Raw genomic sequence first — 18631 nt, 5'->3', positions numbered from 1 at the left:
GAGCTTTTAGTGTGTTTGAAGCTCTCCTGCCTACTCTCGGTTCTCATCCACTCCCATGGTTTCAGGTTGCTCTCATTTCAGACTGAGAGAAGGTAATGAAGGAGAGGAGAAGCCAGCAGTCGAGGGCCAGGTGTAAATTCAGCTTCCTGATGGACATGGCCATGTGAATGTCTAGCCGGAACCTGCAAATTGTACTTGCTTAACTTGTAACAATCCTCTCCACCTAACTGCATAAGCTCTGAACCTCCTGTATGCCCTTTTTCCATTTAATAGCGCCACTGTCAATTTTTCAGTCCAGAAGCCTGAGTTTTTTTTTTTAACTTTCTTCTACTTCATCTATATAGCCTATCTCTCAATGAGTTCTGTAAATTCTGTCACTGTAATCTCTTGCATATTCATTGTTTTTACCCCTTCCTTTCCATTCCTAGTTCTCTGCCTGAGTACCAGCCTTCATGTATTCCCTTTCTTCCTTCTTTCCTTTTTTTTTAATACATTTTTTATTGTGAAATTTAACATACAGAAAGGTGATAACTTTCGAAGTATGATTTTACAAGTAGTTATATAGGCCATTTCAAAGAATGTTATGGGTTACCATTCTACTGTTTATGTCCTTATTGTGAAGTATAAGATATACACAGAAAGGTGATAACTTTCAAAGTACAATTTAATGAGTAGCTATAGAGCACATTTCAAAGAATGTTATGGGTTACAGTTACGCCATTTCAGTTATTTCCTTCTAGCTATTCTAATACCCTAGCATCTAAAGATTCAGTATTCGTAATCCTTTGTTAAATCCTATCTTGTCTGTTGCTATCCCTTCCTTTAGTTTAATCACTTTCTTGATCTTCAGGGTTGTCTAGGCAGTGACCACCCTAACTTGTTCATATTAAAAAAGAAGTGTTGACATTACGGGGAAGGGGACTGCATCTGGTTGATGTTCTTAAAGAAGCTGTTGCCTCTGGGTTTTAGAACTTGTTTGGAATATAAGCACCCCGGTGGATTTAAGCTTCTGAAAAATAAACTTTAGTGAAACTTTTTTATAGACTCTCAGATAGGGAGCTAGGTATTTCGGGACTACTGTTGGTTAGAGCTTGGCATACTGTGGCCATTTGGGATATCTGGCTGGAACTTGCATAAGAGTAACCTCCAGGATGGTGTCTCAACTCTCTTTGAAATCTCTTAACCATTGTAATCTTATTTTGTTACCTTTCTTGTCACCCTTTGGTCAAGAAGGCATTTTCAGTCCCTCGATGCCAGGGCCAGGCTCATTCCTAGGAGTCGTTTCCCACACATCAGGGAAATTCACTCCCTTGGGAGTCATGTCCCACATAAGGGGGAGGTTAATGAATTTATTTGCCAAGTTGGGCTTACATTGAGAAAGGCCACATGTGAGCAATGAAAGAGGTTTTCTGGAAGTGCTTCTTAGGCAAAATTATAGGGAGGCTTAGCCTCCCTTTTATAGCCATAAATTTTGCAAGAGGAAGCCTCAAGATTGAGGGCTTGACTTATTAAGTAAGGGGTTCCTAATTTCACGTAGCATATATTCTGTCCAAGGTAAACAGTATCTTCACATCATCTCTGTTAGTTTGCTAATGCTGCTGGAATGCAAAACACCAGAGATGGATTGGCTTTTATAAAAGGGGGTTTATTTGGTTGCACAGTTACAGTCTTAAGGCCATAAAGTGTCCAAGGTAACACATCAGCAATTGGGTACCTTCACTGGAGGATGGCCAATGGTGTCCGGAAAACCTCTGTTAGCTGTGTAGGCACATGGCTGGTGTCTGCTCCAAAGTTCTGGTTTCAAAATGGCTTTCTCCCAGGACGTTCCTCTCTAGGCTGCAGTTCCTCAAAAATGTCACTCTTAGTTGCACTTGGGGTATTTGTCCTCTCTTAGCTTCTCCGGAGCAAGAGTCTGCTTTCAACGGCCGTCTTCAAACTGTCTCTCATCTGCAGCTCCTGTGCTTTCTTCCAAGTGTCCCTCTTGGCTGTAGCCCCTCTTCAAAATGTCACTCTCAGCTGCACTGAGTTCCTTCCGTTTGAGCTCATTTATATGGCTCCAGTGATTTAATTTAGACCCACCCTGAATGGGTGGGGTAACACCTCCATGGAAATTATCCAAACATTCAGAGAATTACAATCTAACACTGATAGGTCTGCTTACACAAGATTACATCAAAGATAATGGCGTTTGGGGGGACATAATACATTCAAACTGGTACAATCTCACATTATCAATCATCATCACTCTCAATTTTAAACAACTATCATAAGACAAAACATCCCAAAGCTCTTATCAGCCCCTAAGGTATTCCTGTTAAGTATAGTCTATATTATATAATGGGAGTTTTTCCATATACCATAATTCTTTGTGCCAGTGTCCCTGGCGGCGGTCCCGACCAAACGAACTCACCCCATCCTTTCAAGCATAGTCTCTCTGCCTCTCCAGGTCCCCACTATGTGGTGTAGAGGTCCCTATTCAGCCAGTGGCACCCTGGAACTGCTATTCTGGAGCACTATCTGCATTTTCACAGAGGAGAAGTTTGCTCTGCCTCTCTTAATCTGCCATCTTCCTGGACCTTTCTTTTTTTAATATACAATTCAGTCATTGTTTGTAAACTAAAGAGTTGTGTGGCTATCACTCTGATCCAATTTTAGAACATTTCCATCACCCCAAAAAGAACTCTTTTGCTGTACCTGCCTCCTCGCCATCCCCAGCTTCAGGTAGCCACTAATCTACTTTTTGCCTTTATAAATTTGCCTTTTCTGGGCACTTCATATAAATGGGAACATAAATTGTGAGGTCTTTGCATCTGCCTTTTATCCACTTAACATGTTGTTTTTGAGATTCATCAGGCCTTCACTTCCATATCTAGTCTACTGGAGTAGCCCCCTAACTGGAACCACTATTTTTATTTTTTTAGTCCATTTTGTAGGCTATGACGTGCAAATTAAAGTCCAAAATCCTTTGCAACATAATCATGCTCCAAATTGTGGCTCTTGACTTCCATGTACCCCACGATATCACCACTCCAGACAACTAAATAGTTTTTTTATGTTTCTTGCCTCTAAAACTTACTTTTGTGTTCATCCTCCTTAAGTGATTTTCTTCCACCCTTGTCTGCCCTCCTCCACATATTTTATTAATCTATTAAGGTCCATCTTAAATCCCATTCATGTTTTCCCTGATCTCTCAGACCCATCCCATTGAAAATGTTTCTTATAATGTCCCCAAGATCTTTTGCTTTTTCCTTGACCATTAATAATCAGTCAGTATCAGTTGTTGAAATGAGAACATGAGTTCATTTGTTTGATGTTTGTTGACCATCCCCTTTGTACACAGGATCAGAGGATACAGTGCTGAACAAGATGATTCAGTTGATTGCTCCAACTTGAATGTAGATTGTTCTTTTATTTCTATACCAATAATTTTGAAATTTGAAAAGAGTACTTAGTTATTTCCTATAGGACAGCATTTGGGACTGCTAAGTTTCAGTAATTCTAACCATTCTTGCTGACTTTTCTTCTTTTTTTCCTCCCTAGACAAACTTCCAACATCCTTCCTCTATCTGATTCTATTCTCATCCCTCAAAGAATCAGAAATAAAAAAGGAATGTATCAGCAGTTATTTCTCTGTGCCTATGTTCCTGGTTATGGGGCTTTTTATGTACATGAATATCTTTTTTGGCTTTGTTACAAGAAAAGCAGTACGGACTTTCTTCTACAACATGTAGGACATTCAGGACCATTTGTTTAATTCTTCTTTCTTCCCAAAAGGGTGTGGTACTTTTGCCACTAAATTCTAAGTAAAACAGTTCCATCTTGAAGATAATTTTTTCCCCATCTTAGCTGTTTCTCTGGCAGAGTTTTCCTGGTGGCATTGTGAGGTCCAAATGGCATCTGTGTATTTTATCTCTTTTGATTCTTTTGTGATGGCAACTTTGAAACCTGAGAATGCTTTGTAAAAAAAAAAAAAAAAAAAGATAAAATGAATGTGTTTGTTGTAATGTTCTCTACTATAGGTTGTCAAAAAAGCAGACATGATCAACAAAAACATGACTCACCAGGTACAAGCTGAGAGAGATGCACTGGCACTAAGCAAAAGTCCTTTCATTGTCCATTTGTACTACTCCCTGCAGTCGGCAAGCAATGTCTACCTGGTGAGTAGGTAACTTTGCATTTTTCTTCAGCCAGCAACCACTGAACCCAGTAATTTAAGAGCACAAACTCTGGATTCAGTGTGCCTGGGCTTGCGTTACAACTCGGGCACACACAAGCTTTATGACCTTGGCCAAGTTACCATACATCTGTTTCTTCTTGTGTAAAAAGGAGATAATAGCACATTTAAAAGGTCAGTATAAAATTCCCAGTGGATTAATCTACAAAATACTTAGAACAGTATCTGGTACATAGTGCTAAAAATATTTACCTAAAGGATGTAAATAGAAATCATACTTTATAATGTTTGGTGTATATTAAGAAAAGTAGTGAGTTTTCAGTGTGTGCAGGTTGAGAGTTGTTTGCTTTTCATTAAAGCTGCTGCTTACACTCCATTAATTCTAATGAGGAATGTAAGGGCTGGGGAGAGGCAAGTATGGTAGGTACTTTTACTGCAAGTTCCAGAGTTTCTTCTCATCTGTGAGATGGTGTGTGGATGAAAAGTTTGATAACCCAATAGCTTCTGTTTAATATAGACATATGGTTTTCCATAAATAAATGGATTTTGAGGATGTAGGTTCTAAACCTGAGATTTATACTTTTTATGAACAGAAGATCATTCCTTTCATAATTTGGTTGCTTCAAGGACTGGAAACTCTTCTCCCCATTATGCTGAATTTCTCTTAACTGTGGAATATAAATGTGCCACCTGTCAACTTTTTGCTCTACCAAAACTTGAGACTGAACAGAACTCTCATACCGAAGAACATCATGCCCTCAGCTTCAAGCTAATATCTGAAAATTCAGGGTGGATTATTGAGTCTATTCCAAAAGGCTTTTGGTACCTGATATGTTTTGGTTTCCTAGACTGCTCAAGCAAATACCATGAAAATGGGTCAGGATAAACAATGGGAATTTATTTGCTCAGGGTTTGAGACTGGCTAAAAGTCCAAATCACAGAGTTGTCAAGACAGTGCTTTCTTCTGGAAGACTATGGCATTTCTGGGGCTGGCTTCTGAGCATGTTTTGTCCTTAGCTTGTCACATGGCAAGACACGTAGAGGCCTCTTCGAGGTCCCATTGAATTTCAGCTTCTTGCTTCTCTTGCTTCTCAGAATTTCATTCCACTTATGTAGGACTCCAGTAATAGGATTAAGACCCATCCTGGGAAGTAGGCACTGCTGGGGTCCAAGCTCCATGACTGAGCAGGGGCTGCAGGGAGTGCCACACGGTCCCTGTGGGGAGATGCTGCCGCCATTGCCACCTCCCTCAGTGAGCACAGCTACACTCGCTGAGCAGGGCCTCTGCAGGCCGTAGGCACCGCGGGCCAGTTTGGTGTCACCTCCTCTAAGACCATGCTGGTCTTTCTCAACCTTGTCTTCTAGGGGACAGCTGACATTTTATGCTGTATGGGAGCCAGTGTCTTCATCACTTATGACGAGCATGACCACTTCTTTGGAAATGTGTACCCTCTCATCCCTGCTGTAGTGGTCATGGCGTAGGAGCCCTGCTTTTCATTATTGGGCTAATTGGCCACTGCACCACAATCTGGGAGAGCTGCTACAGACTTATACCACGTTTGTCATCTTCCTCCTCTTGGTTTTTGTGACAGAAGTTGTTGTGGTTTTGGGATATGTTTACAGGGCAAAGGTGGAGAATGAGAGATAAGAAAGTGTATAGACCTACAACGGAAGCAGTCCTGAGGCTGCTAGCTGGGCTATTGATTATGTATAGATTCAGCTACACTGTTGTGGAATTCACAACTACTCAGACAGGGAAAATACAGAGTGGTTCAGAGAAACCAAAAACCACAGTATCCCACCTAGCTGCTCAGAGAGACTTCCAGCAGCTGGAATGGCCGTCTGGCCCACCCCTCTGATCTCTGTGCTGAGGGATGTGAGACTCTAGTTGTGAAGAAGCTATGAGAAATCATGACGCATGTTACCTGGGCAGCGCTGACATTTGCAGCTATTCAGCTGCCAGGCATGCTGTGTGTGTGCATCGTGTAGTGCAGGAGTAGAGACCTGCTTATGAGCTCATCAGTGGGTGGAACCTGTGCAAAGGGAGCTTTTTCATCTTGTTTTTCTGATTTGGAAGGTGAATTGAACAGGTCTGCTGCTATTGGCCTCTGGAGTTCATTTTCTTAAAGCACGTGTACACTGGTGTTGGGCAAGGCAGCTTGACTCTTCATGTACCTACTTTTCTACTTACTTGCCCACAACTTTCTTTTCCCTTGTTCTCGCTGACTCTTTATGTCCCTAAGTTTTTAGAGTATGGCAGTAAATGTTATAATTTCAGAACCATTTGTGAGTTGTGTAGTGTGGTAGAATTGAAGGAGGATGTGGACCTACTTTTGTTGCCTCCAATTAATGGGACTGATTCTGAAGTATCACCAGATCCTTATAGTCTTTTGGCTGGAAGGGGGAGGAAGCCAGCTCTCTGGTTGAACTTAACACCAGATGCACCCTCATCCATTTCTCTTAAAATATTTATAAATCATAGTCCAGTAAGATAGCAACTGTACAAAATAGCTAAAATAGATTGTAGAATAATATAGTTAGTTTCTTGGTTCATCTTCAAAATCAGAGAGTGATCTTTGAAACTAGCAGTTTTTAATCAAAGCTGGCTTTATGGGAGGAGTATAATGTATGCACTACTGTTTTTAAACAATTAGTGTGAGTGCATGTGTTTTTGTATGATTTGAATTCTGTTCATCATATGTCTTAAACTTGTTTGGAAATAATGTTCCCAAAAACAGTATGTAGATGTGATCTCAGTTGTTAATAGAAAAATCTAATTCATTGACTGTGTATCATCCCTCAAAAAAAAAAAAAAAAAAACAGACACATCTCAATTGGGCTGGACCATACCTTAACTAAAGCAACCTCATCAAAAGGTCCTATTTACAATGGGTTCACATCCACAGGAACTGATTAGATTTAAGAACATGTTTTTTGGGGTACTTCCAGGTTCATACCAACACATGATGGTTCAATCCATCTGTAATCTTTCAGTGTATGTATGGGATATTTAGACTTATGTTAAATTTGGTTGCAAAGATTTAATGGGAAGGCCAGAAACCTTTGGAGAATAAAAAGATTTTCACAGAATTGAGCTACTTTTTTGAATCAGGGCTAATTCAGGAAAATAAAAGTTTTTTTATAAACCACAGTTGTTTAAATCAATGGGGAAAATGTAATCATACTATACACACTGTCTACCTGTTTCTGCTGATTAATGATCACCTCATTCTTTTTAATGACTGTGTAGAATTCGATTGACTTATTTATGAATTCCATAATTTATATGAATATCCTACTGATGTGTTGCTTTTGGGGGTTTTTATTTACTTATTTTACTATTCTAAATGGCACAGCAATGAAAGCCTTCACACAAATTGCAATACCTGGCTATAATGAACTCCTTGCATGGGAAATGAGACCTGATGATGGGGGGAGAGAAGGATTTGAAGTGAGAATACAAATTTGTATTAGTGTCCCGAATGTGCCGGAATCCTGCTGCACCGCTGCGGTGAAGGCGCCCCGGCAACATCATGTCTCACCTACCGATAAAACTGCTGCGCAGAAAGATCGACAAGCGGAACCTAAAGTTGCGGCAGCGAAACCTAAAGCTACAGGGGGCCTCAGATGTGAGCCTATCAGAGACCCAAAATAGAGATGTGTCTGAAGAAATTGTGGAAGCTGGAAAAGTTAAAAAGTCCCTAAAACAGTCTATGAATGTGGGCTTGTCAGAAGCCCAAAATGGAGACATGGCTAATGAAACAGTAAAAAACATTAAAGTTAAAAAATCCCCAAAGAAGTTTACTGTATTAACCAATGGTGAAGCAGCAACACAGTCACCCAATTCAGAATCAAAAAAGAAAAAGAAAAAGAAGAGAAAAATTGTAGAAAATGCTGGGCCTGATGCAAAAAAAGCAAAAACCGAAGATAAAGCGGAGTCTGAAGAAGAAGGTGCTGGAGCTCCTGAAGAAACAGAAAATAACGTGAAGCAGCCAGATGATGATGACAATGACAATGAAGTGGCCACGTTGCCCCTGGGACTGACAGGAGCTTTTGAGGATACTTCATTTGCATCCCTAACTAACCTTGTCAGTGAAAACACTCTAAGGGCGATAAAAGAAATGGGCTTTACGAACATGACTGAAATTCAACATAAAAGTGTCAGACCACTTCTGGAAGGCAGAGATCTTCTAGCAGCTGCGAAGACAGGCAGTGGCAAAACCCTGGCATTTCTCATCCCTGCTATTGAACTCATTGTTAAGTTAAAATTCATGCCCAGGAATGGAACAGGAGTCCTTATTCTCTCACCTACTAGAGAGCTGGCCATGCAGACGTTTGGTGTGCTTAAGGAGCTAATGACCCACCACGTCCACACATATGGGTTGATAATGGGGGGCAGTAACAGATCTGCTGAAGCACAGAAACTTGTTAATGGGATCAACATCATCGTGGCCACGCCGGGTCGACTCCTGGACCATATGCAGAATACCCCAGGGTTTATGTATAAAAACCTACAGTGTCTTGTTATTGATGAGGCTGATCGTATCTTGGATGTTGGGTTTGAAGAGGAATTAAAGCAAATTATTAAACTTCTGCCAGTACGCAGACAGACCATGCTCTTTTCTGCCACACAAACTCGAAAAGTTGAAGACCTGGCAAGAATTTCTTTGAAAAAGGAGCCATTGTATGTTGGTGTTGATGATGATAAAACTAATGCAACAGTGGATGGGCTTGAGCAGGGATATGTTGTTTGTCCCTCTGAAAAGAGATTCCTTCTGCTCTTTACATTCCTTAAGAAGAACCGAAAGAAGAAAATGATGGTATTCTTTTCATCCTGTAAGTCTGTGAAATACCACTACGAGTTGCTGAACTACATCGATTTGCCTGTCTTGGCCATTCATGGAAAGCAGAAGCAAAATAAGCGGACGACCACCTTCTTCCAGTTTTGCAATGCAGATTCGGGGACACTGTTGTGTACAGATGTGGCAGCTCGAGGGCTGGATATTCCTGAAGTCGACTGGATTGTTCAGTATGACCCTCTAGATGACCCTAAGGAATATATTCATCGTGTGGGTAGAACAGCCAGAGGCCTAAATGGAAGAGGACATGCCTTGCTCATTTTGCGCCCAGAGGAATTGGGTTTCCTTCATTATTTGAAGCAGTCCAAGGTTCCATTAAGTGAGTCTGAGTTTTCTTGGTCCAAAATTTCTGACATCCAGTCTCAGCTTAAGAAATTGATTGAAAAGAACTACTTCCTTCATAAGTCAGCCCAGGAAGCATATAAGTCATACATTCAAGCATATGATTCCCATTCTCTGAAACAAATCTATAACGTCAATAACTTAAATTTGCCTCAGGTTGCTCTGTCTTTCGGTTTCAAGGTGCCTCCTTTTGTTGATCTAAATGTGAACAGCAACGACGACAAATGGAAAAAGAGAGGAGGAGGTGGCGGATTCGGCTACCAGAAAGCCAAGAAAATTGAGAAGTCCAAAATCTTCAGAAACATTAGCAAGAAATCATCTGACAGAAGGCAGTTCTCTCACTGAAGACACACCTTCCTTTCATCCTGAATAACTTTGTCCTTAAATGGAGTATTTTCCCTTCCTCTAGCAAATGAACGTACTTCCATGATGTGTACTGATCTAATATGAGTATTAATTAACTTCAGTTGCAAGTACTGAGCACTCTTTATTTCCAGCAAATCTCTTTTTTTTTGGGCAGAAAACAGTTCAGTTTTTCTTGATTTCCCAAGGGCAAAGCAAGGGAAATTTTAGTCTTTGTTGTAATGATACAGTATTTTAATTTAAAATCTTTTTTTCCCCAAATTTCACGTCATTGTTGTTAATAGAATTTTTTCTGTACCTTTCTTTCCTGGTGCCTAAAAATTTTTATGCAAAGATGTCTATACTAACTCACTGGAAAAGGCAGGTGAGAGAGGGTGTACTGGGGAGGTGGTGTTAATGCAGAAGATAGTCTTGGTTTATTTTTTGGTTTTGGTTGTTTCTTTGGACTTTCACAGCAGTTCTTGATCCTTTCTGGAAATGCTGCAGTATAAAAAGGCAGAGAGCTTTGGGAAATAACTTGGAAACACTTTAGGTTAAAGGTGGTATCCATTTTTATATACTGGCTGCTATTTGAATAAAGCACTCCTTGCAGTCTTTACAACGGGGGAGAAAATATGGCCTTTTGAGCCTCTTTTATACCAATATAAGTGTATTGTATTGTTCTATATTTGGTAACTTTGCCAAGACCCTTTTTTAAAAAACAATAATTTGAAATTAACATTCAAATTTGTTAATTTCAAGCTAGTTTGGATTATGGTACTTTTGAATTTGTGGAGTATTTAAACAGCAAGATTGCGTATCAGTAGACTTGTAGCAAAGCCATGAAATAGTCATTGCTCTGCAAACATTCATGGTAGTGTCTTTGTGAGAAAAATTACCTCTTTCCAGAATCCATGAAACAAAAATAGATTGGCAATGAATGTTAAAAATCAAGGAAGGGAGGCGGGGCAAGATGGCAGACTGGTGAGCTGTATGTTTTAGTTACTCCTCCAGGAAAGTAGGTAGAAAGCCAGGAACTGTGTGGACTGGACACCACAGAGCAATCTGTCTTTGGGCATACTTCATACAACACTCATGAAAATGTCGAACTGCTGAGATCAGCGAAATCTGTAAGTTTTTGCGGCCAGGGGACCCGCGCCCCTCCCTGCCAGGCTCAGTCCCGTGGGAGGAGGGGCTGTCAGCTCCGGGAAGGAGAAGGGAGAACTGCAGTGGCAGCCCTTATCGGAAACTCATTCTACTGATCCAAACTCCAACCATACATAGACTGAGACCAGACACCAGAGAATCTGAGAGCAGCCAGCCCAGCAGAGAGGAGACAGGCATAGAAAAAAAAAAAACAACACGAAAAACTCCAAAATAAAAGCAGAGGATTTTTGGAGTTCTGGTGAACACAGAAAGGGGAAGGGCGGAGCTCAGGCCTTGAGGCGCATATGCAAATCCCGAAGAAAAGCTGATCTCTCTGCCCTGTGGACCTTTCCTTAATGGCCCTGGTTGCTTTGTCTATTAGCATTTCAATAACCCATTAGATCTCTGAGGAGGGCCCTTTTTTTTTTTTTTTTAATCCTTTTTTCTTTTTCTAAAACAATTACTCTAAGAAGCCCAATACAGAAAGCTTCAAAGACTTTCAATTTGGGCACGTCAAGTCAAGAGCAGAACTAAGAGAGCTCAGGCAAAACGCAATAATCCAGTGGCTGAGAAAATTCACTAAACACCACAACTTCCCAAGAATAGGGGGGTGTACGCTCACAGCCATCATCCTGGTGGACAGGAAACACTCCTGCCCATCGCCAGCCCCATAGCCCAGAGCTGCCCCAGACAACCCAGTGTGACGGAAGCGCTTCAAATAACAGGCACACACCACAAAACTGGGCATGGACATTAGCCTTCCCTACAACCTCAGCTGATTGTCCCAGAGTTGGGAAGGTGGAACAGTGCGAATTAACAAAGCCCCACTCACCCATCATTTGAGCAGACTGGGAGCCTCCCTACACAGCCCAGCAGCCCAGAACTGCCCTGGGGGGACGGCACTCACCTGTGACATAGCACAGTCATCCCTCAACAGAGGACCCGGGGTGCACAGCCAGGAAGAGGGGCCCACTTGCAAGTCTCAGGAGCCATACGCCAATACCAAGGACTTGTGGGTCAGTGGCAGAGACAAACTGTGGCAGGACTGAACTGAAGGATTAGACTATTGCAGCAGCTTTAAAACTCTAGGATCACCAGGGAGATTTGATTGTTAGGGCCACCCTCCCTCCCCGACTGCCCAGAAACACGCCCCACATACAGGGCAGGCAACACCAACTACACACGCAAGCTTGGTACACCAATTGGGCCCCACAAGACTCACTCCCCCACTCACCAAAAAGGCTAAGCAGGGGAGAACTGGCTTGTGGAGAACAGGTGGCTCGTGGACGCCACCTGCTTGTTAGTTAGAGAAAGTGTACTCCACGAAGCTGTAGATCTGAAAAATTAGAGATAAGGACTTCAATTGGTCTACAAATCCTAAAAGAACCCTATCAAGTTCAGCAAATGCCGCGAGGCCAAAAACAACAGAAAATTATAAAGCATATGAAAAAACCAGACGATATGGATAACCCAAGCCCAAGCACCCAAATCAAAAGACCAGAAGAGACACAGCACCTAGAGCAGCTACTCAAAGAACTAAAGATGAACAATGAGACCATAGTACGGGAGATAAAGGAAATCAAGAAGACCCTAGAAGAGCATAAAGAAGACATTGCAAGACTAAATAAAAAAATGGATGATCTTATGGAAATTAAAGAAACTGTTGACCAAATGAAAAAGACTCTGGACACTCATAGTACAAGACTAGAGGAAGTTGAACAACGAATCAGTGACCTGGAAGATGACAGAATTGAAAATGAAAGGATAAAAGAAAGAATGGGGAAAAAAATTGAAAAAATCGAAATGGACCTCAGGGATATGATAGATAATATGAAACATCCGAATATAAGACTCATTGGTGTCCCAGAAGGGGAAGAAAAGGGTAAAGGTCTAGGAACAGTATTCAAAGAAATTGTTGGGGAAAACTTCCCAAATCTTCTAAACAACATAAATACACAAATCATAAATGCTCAGCGAACTCCAAATAGAATAAACCCACTCCGAGACATATACTGATCACACTGTCAAACACAGAAGAGAAGGAGCAAGTTCTGAAAGCAGCAAGAGAAAAGCAATTCACCACATACAAAGGAAACAGCATAAGACTAAGTAGTGACTACTCAGCAGCCACCATGGAGGCGAGAAGGCAGTGGCATGATATATTTAAAATTCGGAGTGAGAAAAATTTCCAGCCAAGAATACTTTATCCAGCAAAGCTCTCCTTCAAATTTGAGGGAGAACTTAAATTTTTCACAGACAAACAAATGCTGAGAGAATTTGCTAACAAGAGACCTGCCCTACTGGAGATACTAAAGGGAGCCCTACAGACAGAGAAACAAAGAAAGGACACAGAGACTTGGAGAAAGGTTCAGTACTAAAGAGATTCGGTATGGGTACAATAAAGGATATTAATAGAGAGAGGGAAAAATATGGCAAACATAAACCAAAGGATAAGATGGCCGATTCAAGAAATGCCTTCACGGTTATAACGTTGAATGTAAATGGATTAAACTCCCCAATTAAAAGATATAGATTCGCAGAATGGATCAAAAAAAATGAACCATCAATATGTTGCATACAAGAGACTCATCTTAGACACAGGGACACAAAGAAACTGAAAGTGAAAGGATGGAAAAAAATATTTCATGCAAGCTACAGCCAAAAGAAAGCAGGTGTAGCAATATTAATCTCAGATAAAATAGACTTCAAATGCAGGGATGTTTTGAGAGACAAAGAAGGCCACTACATACTAATAAAAGGGGCAATTCAGCAAGAAGAAATAACAATCGTAAATGTCTATGCACCCAATCAAGGTGCCACAAAATACATGAGAGAAACACTGGCAAAACTAAAGGAAGCAATGGATGTTTCCACAATAATTGTGGGAGACTTCAACACATCACTCTCTCCTATAGATAGATCAACCAGACAGAAGACCAATAAGGAAATTGAAAACCTAAACAATCTGATAAATGAATTAGATTTAACAGACATATACAGGACATTACATCCCAAATCACCAGGATACACATACTTTTCTAGTGCTCACGGAACTTTCTCCAGAATAGATCATATGCTGGGACATAAAACAAGCCTCAATAAATTTAAAAAGATTGAAATTATTCAAAGCACATTCTCTGACCACAATGGAATACAATTAGAAGTCAATAACCATCAGAGACTTAGAAAATTCACAAATACTTGGAGGTTAAACAACACACTCCTAAACAATCAGTGGGTTAAAGAAGAAATAGCAAGAGAAATTGCTAAATATATAGAGACGAATGAAAATGAGAACGCAACATACCAAAATCTATGGGATGCAGCAAAAGCAGTGCTAAGGGGGAAATTTATAGCACTAAACGCACATATTAAAAAGGAAGAAAGAGCCAAAATCAAAGAACTAATGGATCAACTGAAGAAGCTAGAAAATGAACAGCAAACCAATCCTAAACCAAGTAGAAGAAAAGAAATAACAAGGATTAAAGCAGAAATAAATGACATAGAGAACAAAAAAACAATAGAGAGGATAAATATCACCAAAAGTTGGTTCTTTGAGAAGATCAACAAGATTGACAAGCCCCTAGCTAGACTGACAAAATCAAAAAGAGAGAAGACCCATATAAACAAAATAATGAATGAAAAAGGTGACATAACTGCAGATCCTGAAGAAATTAAAAAAATTATAAGAGGATATTATGAACAACTGTATGGCAACAAACTGGACAATGTAGAAGAAATGGACAATTTCCTGGAAACATATGAACAACCTAGACTGATCAGAGAAGAAATAGAAGACCTCAGCCAACCCATCACAAGCAAAGAGATCCAATCAGTCATCAAAAATCTTCCCACAAATAAATGCCCAGGGCCAGATGGCTTCACAGGGGAATTCTACCAAACTTTCCAGAAAGAACTGACACCAATCTTACTCAAACTCTTTCAAAACATTGAAGAAAAGGGAACACTACCTAACTCATTTTATGAAGCTAACATCAATCTAATACCAAAACCAGGCAAAGATCCTGCAAAAAAGGAAAACTACCGGCCAATCTCCCTAATGAATCTAGATGCAAAAATCCTCAACAAAATACTTGCAAATCGAATCCAAAGACACATTAAAAAAATCATACACCATGACCAAGTGGGGTTCATTCCAGGCATGCAAGGATGGTTCAACATAAGAAAAACAATCAATGTATTACAACACATTAAAAACTCGAAAGGGAAAAATCAATTGATCATCTCAATAGATGCTGAAAAAGAATTTGACAAAATCCAACATCCCTTTTTGATAAAAACACTTCAAAAGGTAGGAATTGAAGGAAACTTCCTCAACATGATAAAGAGCATATATGAAAAAACCACAGCCAGCATAGTACTCAATGGTGAGAGACTGAAAGCCTTCCCTCTAAGATCAGGAACAAGACAAGGATGCCCGCTGTCACCACTGTTATTCAACATTGTGCTGGAAGTGCTAGCCAGGGCAATCCGGCAAGACAAAGAAATAAAAGGCATCCAAATTGGAAAAGAAGAAGTAAAACTGTCATTGTTTGCAGATGATATGATCTTATATCTAGAAAACCCTGAGAAATCGACGATATACCTACTAGAGCTAATAAACAAATTTAGCAACGTAGCGGGATACAGGATTAATGCACATAAGTCAGTAATGTTTCTGTATGCTAGAAATGAACAAACTGAAGAGACACTCAAGAAAAAGATACCATTTTCAATAGCAACTAAAAAAATCAAGTACCTAGGAATAAACTTAACCAAAGATGTAAAAGACCTATACAAAGAAAACTACATAACTCTACTAAAAGAAATAGAAGGGGACCTTAAAAGATGGAAAAATATTCCATGTTCATGGATATGAAGGCTAAATGTCATTAAGATGTCAATTCTACCCAAACTCATCTACAGATTCAATGCAATCCCAATCAAAATTCCAACAACCTACTTTGCAGACTTGGAAAAGCTAGTTATAAAATTTATTTGGAAAGGGAAGATGCCTCGAATTGCTAAAGACACTCTAAAAAAGAAAAACGAAGTGGGAGGACTTACACTCCCTGACTTTGAAGCTTATTATAAAGCCACAGTTGCCAAAACAGCATGGTACTGGCACAAAGATAGACATATAGATCAATGGAATCGAATTGAGAATTCAGAGATAGACCCTCAGATCTATGGCCGACTGATCTTTGATAAGGCCCCCAAAGTCACTGAACTGAGCCATAATGGTCTTTTCAACAAATGGGGCTGGGAGAGTTGGATATCCATATCCAAAAGAATGAAAGAGGACCCCTACCTCACCCCCTACACAAAAATTAACTCAAAATGGACCAAAGATCTCAATATAAAAGAAAGTACCATAAAACTCCTAGAAGATAATGTAGGAACACATCTTCAAGACCTTGTATTAGGCGGCCACTTCCTAGACTTTACACCCAAAGCACAAGCAACAAAAGAGAAAATAGATAAATGGGAACTCCTCAAGCTTAGAAGTTTCTGCACCTCAAAGGAATTTCTCAAAAAGGTAAAGAGGCAGCCAACTCAATGGGAAAAAATTTTTGGAAACCATGTATCTGACAAAAGACTGATATCTTGCATATACAAAGAAATCCTACAACTCAATGACAATAGTACAGACAGCCCAATTATAAAATGGGCAAAAGATATGAAAAGACAGTTCTCTGAAGAGGAAATACAAATGGCCAAGAAACACATGAAAAAATGTTCAGCTTCACTAGCTATTAGAGAGATGCAAATTAAAACCACAATGAGATACCATCTAACACCGGTTAGAATGGCTGCCATTAAACAAACAGGAAACTACAAATGCTGGAGGGGATGTGGAGAAATTGGAACTCTTATTCATTGTTGGTGGGACTGTATAATGGTTCAGCCACTCTGGAAGTCAGTCTGGCAGTTCCTTAGAAAACTAGATATAGAGCTACCATTCGATCCAGCGATTGCACTTCTCGGTATATACCCGGAAGATCGGAAAGCAGTGACACGAACAGATATCTGCACGCCAATGTTCATAGCAGCATTATTCACAATTGCCAAGAGATGGAAACAACCCAAATGTCCTTCAACAGATGAGTGGAAAAATAAAATGTGGTATATACACACGATGGAATACTACGCGGCAGTAAGAAGGAACGATCTCGTGAAACATATGACAACATGGATGAACCTTGAAGACATAATGCTGAGCGAAATAAGCCAGGCACAAAAAGAGAAATATTATATGCTACCACTAATGTGAACTTTGAAAAATGTAAAACAAATGGTTTATAATGTAGAATGTAGGGGAACTAGCAGTAGAGAGCAATTAAGGAAGGGGGAACAATAATCCAAGAAGAACAGATAAGCTATTTAACGTTCTGGGGATGCCCAGAAATGACTATGGTCTGTTAAATTCTGATGGATATAGTAGGAACAAGTTCACAGAAATGTTGCTATATTATGTAACTTTCTTGGGGTAAAGTAGGAACATGGTGGAAGTTAAGCAGTTATCTTAGGTTAGTTGTCTTTTTCTTACTCCCTTGTTATGGTCTCTTTGAAATGTTCGTTTATTGTATGTTTGTTTTCTTTTTAACTTTTTTTTTCATACAGTTGATTTAAAAAAGAATGGAATGTTAAAAAAAAAAAAAGGAAAGAAAAACAAGGAGAAAAAAAAAGATGTAATGCCCCCTTGAGGAGCCTGTGGAGGGTGCAGGGGTATTCGCCTAACCCACCTCCATGGTTGCTAACATGACCACAGACATAGGGGACTGGTGGTTTGATGGGTTGAGCCCTCTACAATAAGTTTTACCCTTGGGAAGACGGTTGCTGCAAAGGAGAGGCTAGGCCTCCCTATATTTGTGCATAAGAGTCTCCTCCTGAATGCCTCTTTGTTGCTCAGATGTGGCCCTCTCTCTCTGGCTAAGCCAACTTGAAAGGTGAAATCACTGCCCTCCCCCCTACGTGGGATCAGACACGCAGGGGAGTGAATCTGCCTGGCAACGTAGAATATGACTCCCGGGGAGGAATGTAGACCCGGCATCGTGGGACGGAGAACATCTTCTTGACCAAAAGGGGGATGTGAAAGGAAATGAAATAAGCTTCAGTGGCAGAGAGATTCCAAAACGAGCCGAGAGGTCACTCTGGAGGGCACTCTTACGCACACTTTAGACAACCCTTTTTAGGTTCTAAAGAATTGGGGTAGCTGGTGGTGGATACCTGAAACTATCAAACTACAACCCAGAATCCATGAATCTCGAAGACAGTTGTATAAAAATGTAGCTTATGAGGGGTGACAATGGGATTGGGAAAGCCATAAGGACCACACTCCACTTTGTCTAGTTTATGGATGGATGAGTAGAAAAATAGGGGAAGGAAACAAACAGACAAAGGTACCCAGTGTTCTTTTTTACTTCAATTGCTCTTTTTCACTCTAATTATTATTCTTGTTATTTGTGTGTGTGTCCTAATGAAGGTGTCAGGGATTGATTTAAGTGATGAATGTACAACTATGTAATGGTACTGTAAACAATCGAAAGTACGATTTGTTTTGTATGACTGCGTGGTATGTGAATATATCTCAATAAAATGATGATTTAAAAAAAAAAAAAAAATGAAGGAAGGTGAGCAAAAACCAGCAAAGTCAGTGGTTTAGTCAGGTGGATTTTCTGTTGTAAGAGTACTTGATTTCTGGTGAGTTTTATGTCCTGTGGTAGTTCTATTTTGTAGCAGTTCAAAACCAAAAGTTGCTAGCGTC

General features: G+C 40.1%; 3 protein-coding genes and 1 pseudogene across 8 annotated transcripts in view; all 4 read left to right on the top strand.

The window, feature by feature from the left end:
• LOC119535544 (ankyrin repeat domain-containing protein 26-like) overlaps positions 1 to 18631 on the top strand; it is a 961331-nt gene that overhangs the window by 366075 nt on the left and 576625 nt on the right. The gene's annotated exons all lie outside the window — the stretch shown is intronic.
• The window catches only part of MASTL (microtubule associated serine/threonine kinase like), a 61297-nt gene that overhangs the window by 992 nt on the left and 41674 nt on the right, over positions 1 to 18631 (top strand). For both annotated transcript variants that reach the window (XM_037837899.1, XM_037837898.1), the window contains exon 2: positions 4020 to 4157. In XM_037837899.1, the coding sequence (XP_037693827.1) occupies positions 4020 to 4157 (138 nt within the window). The remainder of the gene's footprint in view (positions 1 to 4019; positions 4158 to 18631) is intronic.
• On the top strand, positions 5352 to 6301 carry LOC119534723 (annotated as a pseudogene).
• On the top strand, positions 7708 to 9720 carry LOC119535547 (ATP-dependent RNA helicase DDX18-like). Its single transcript, XM_037837902.1, has one exon. It carries the CDS (start codon positions 7708 to 7710, stop codon positions 9718 to 9720), a length of 2013 nt encoding a protein of 670 aa, XP_037693830.1.

Source organism: Choloepus didactylus, chromosome 5 (assembly GCF_015220235.1).
Source record: "Choloepus didactylus isolate mChoDid1 chromosome 5, mChoDid1.pri, whole genome shotgun sequence".
Classification (NCBI taxonomy): domain Eukaryota; kingdom Metazoa; phylum Chordata; class Mammalia; order Pilosa; family Megalonychidae; genus Choloepus; species Choloepus didactylus.
This window is presented reverse-complemented; position numbering and strand designations above follow the sequence as displayed.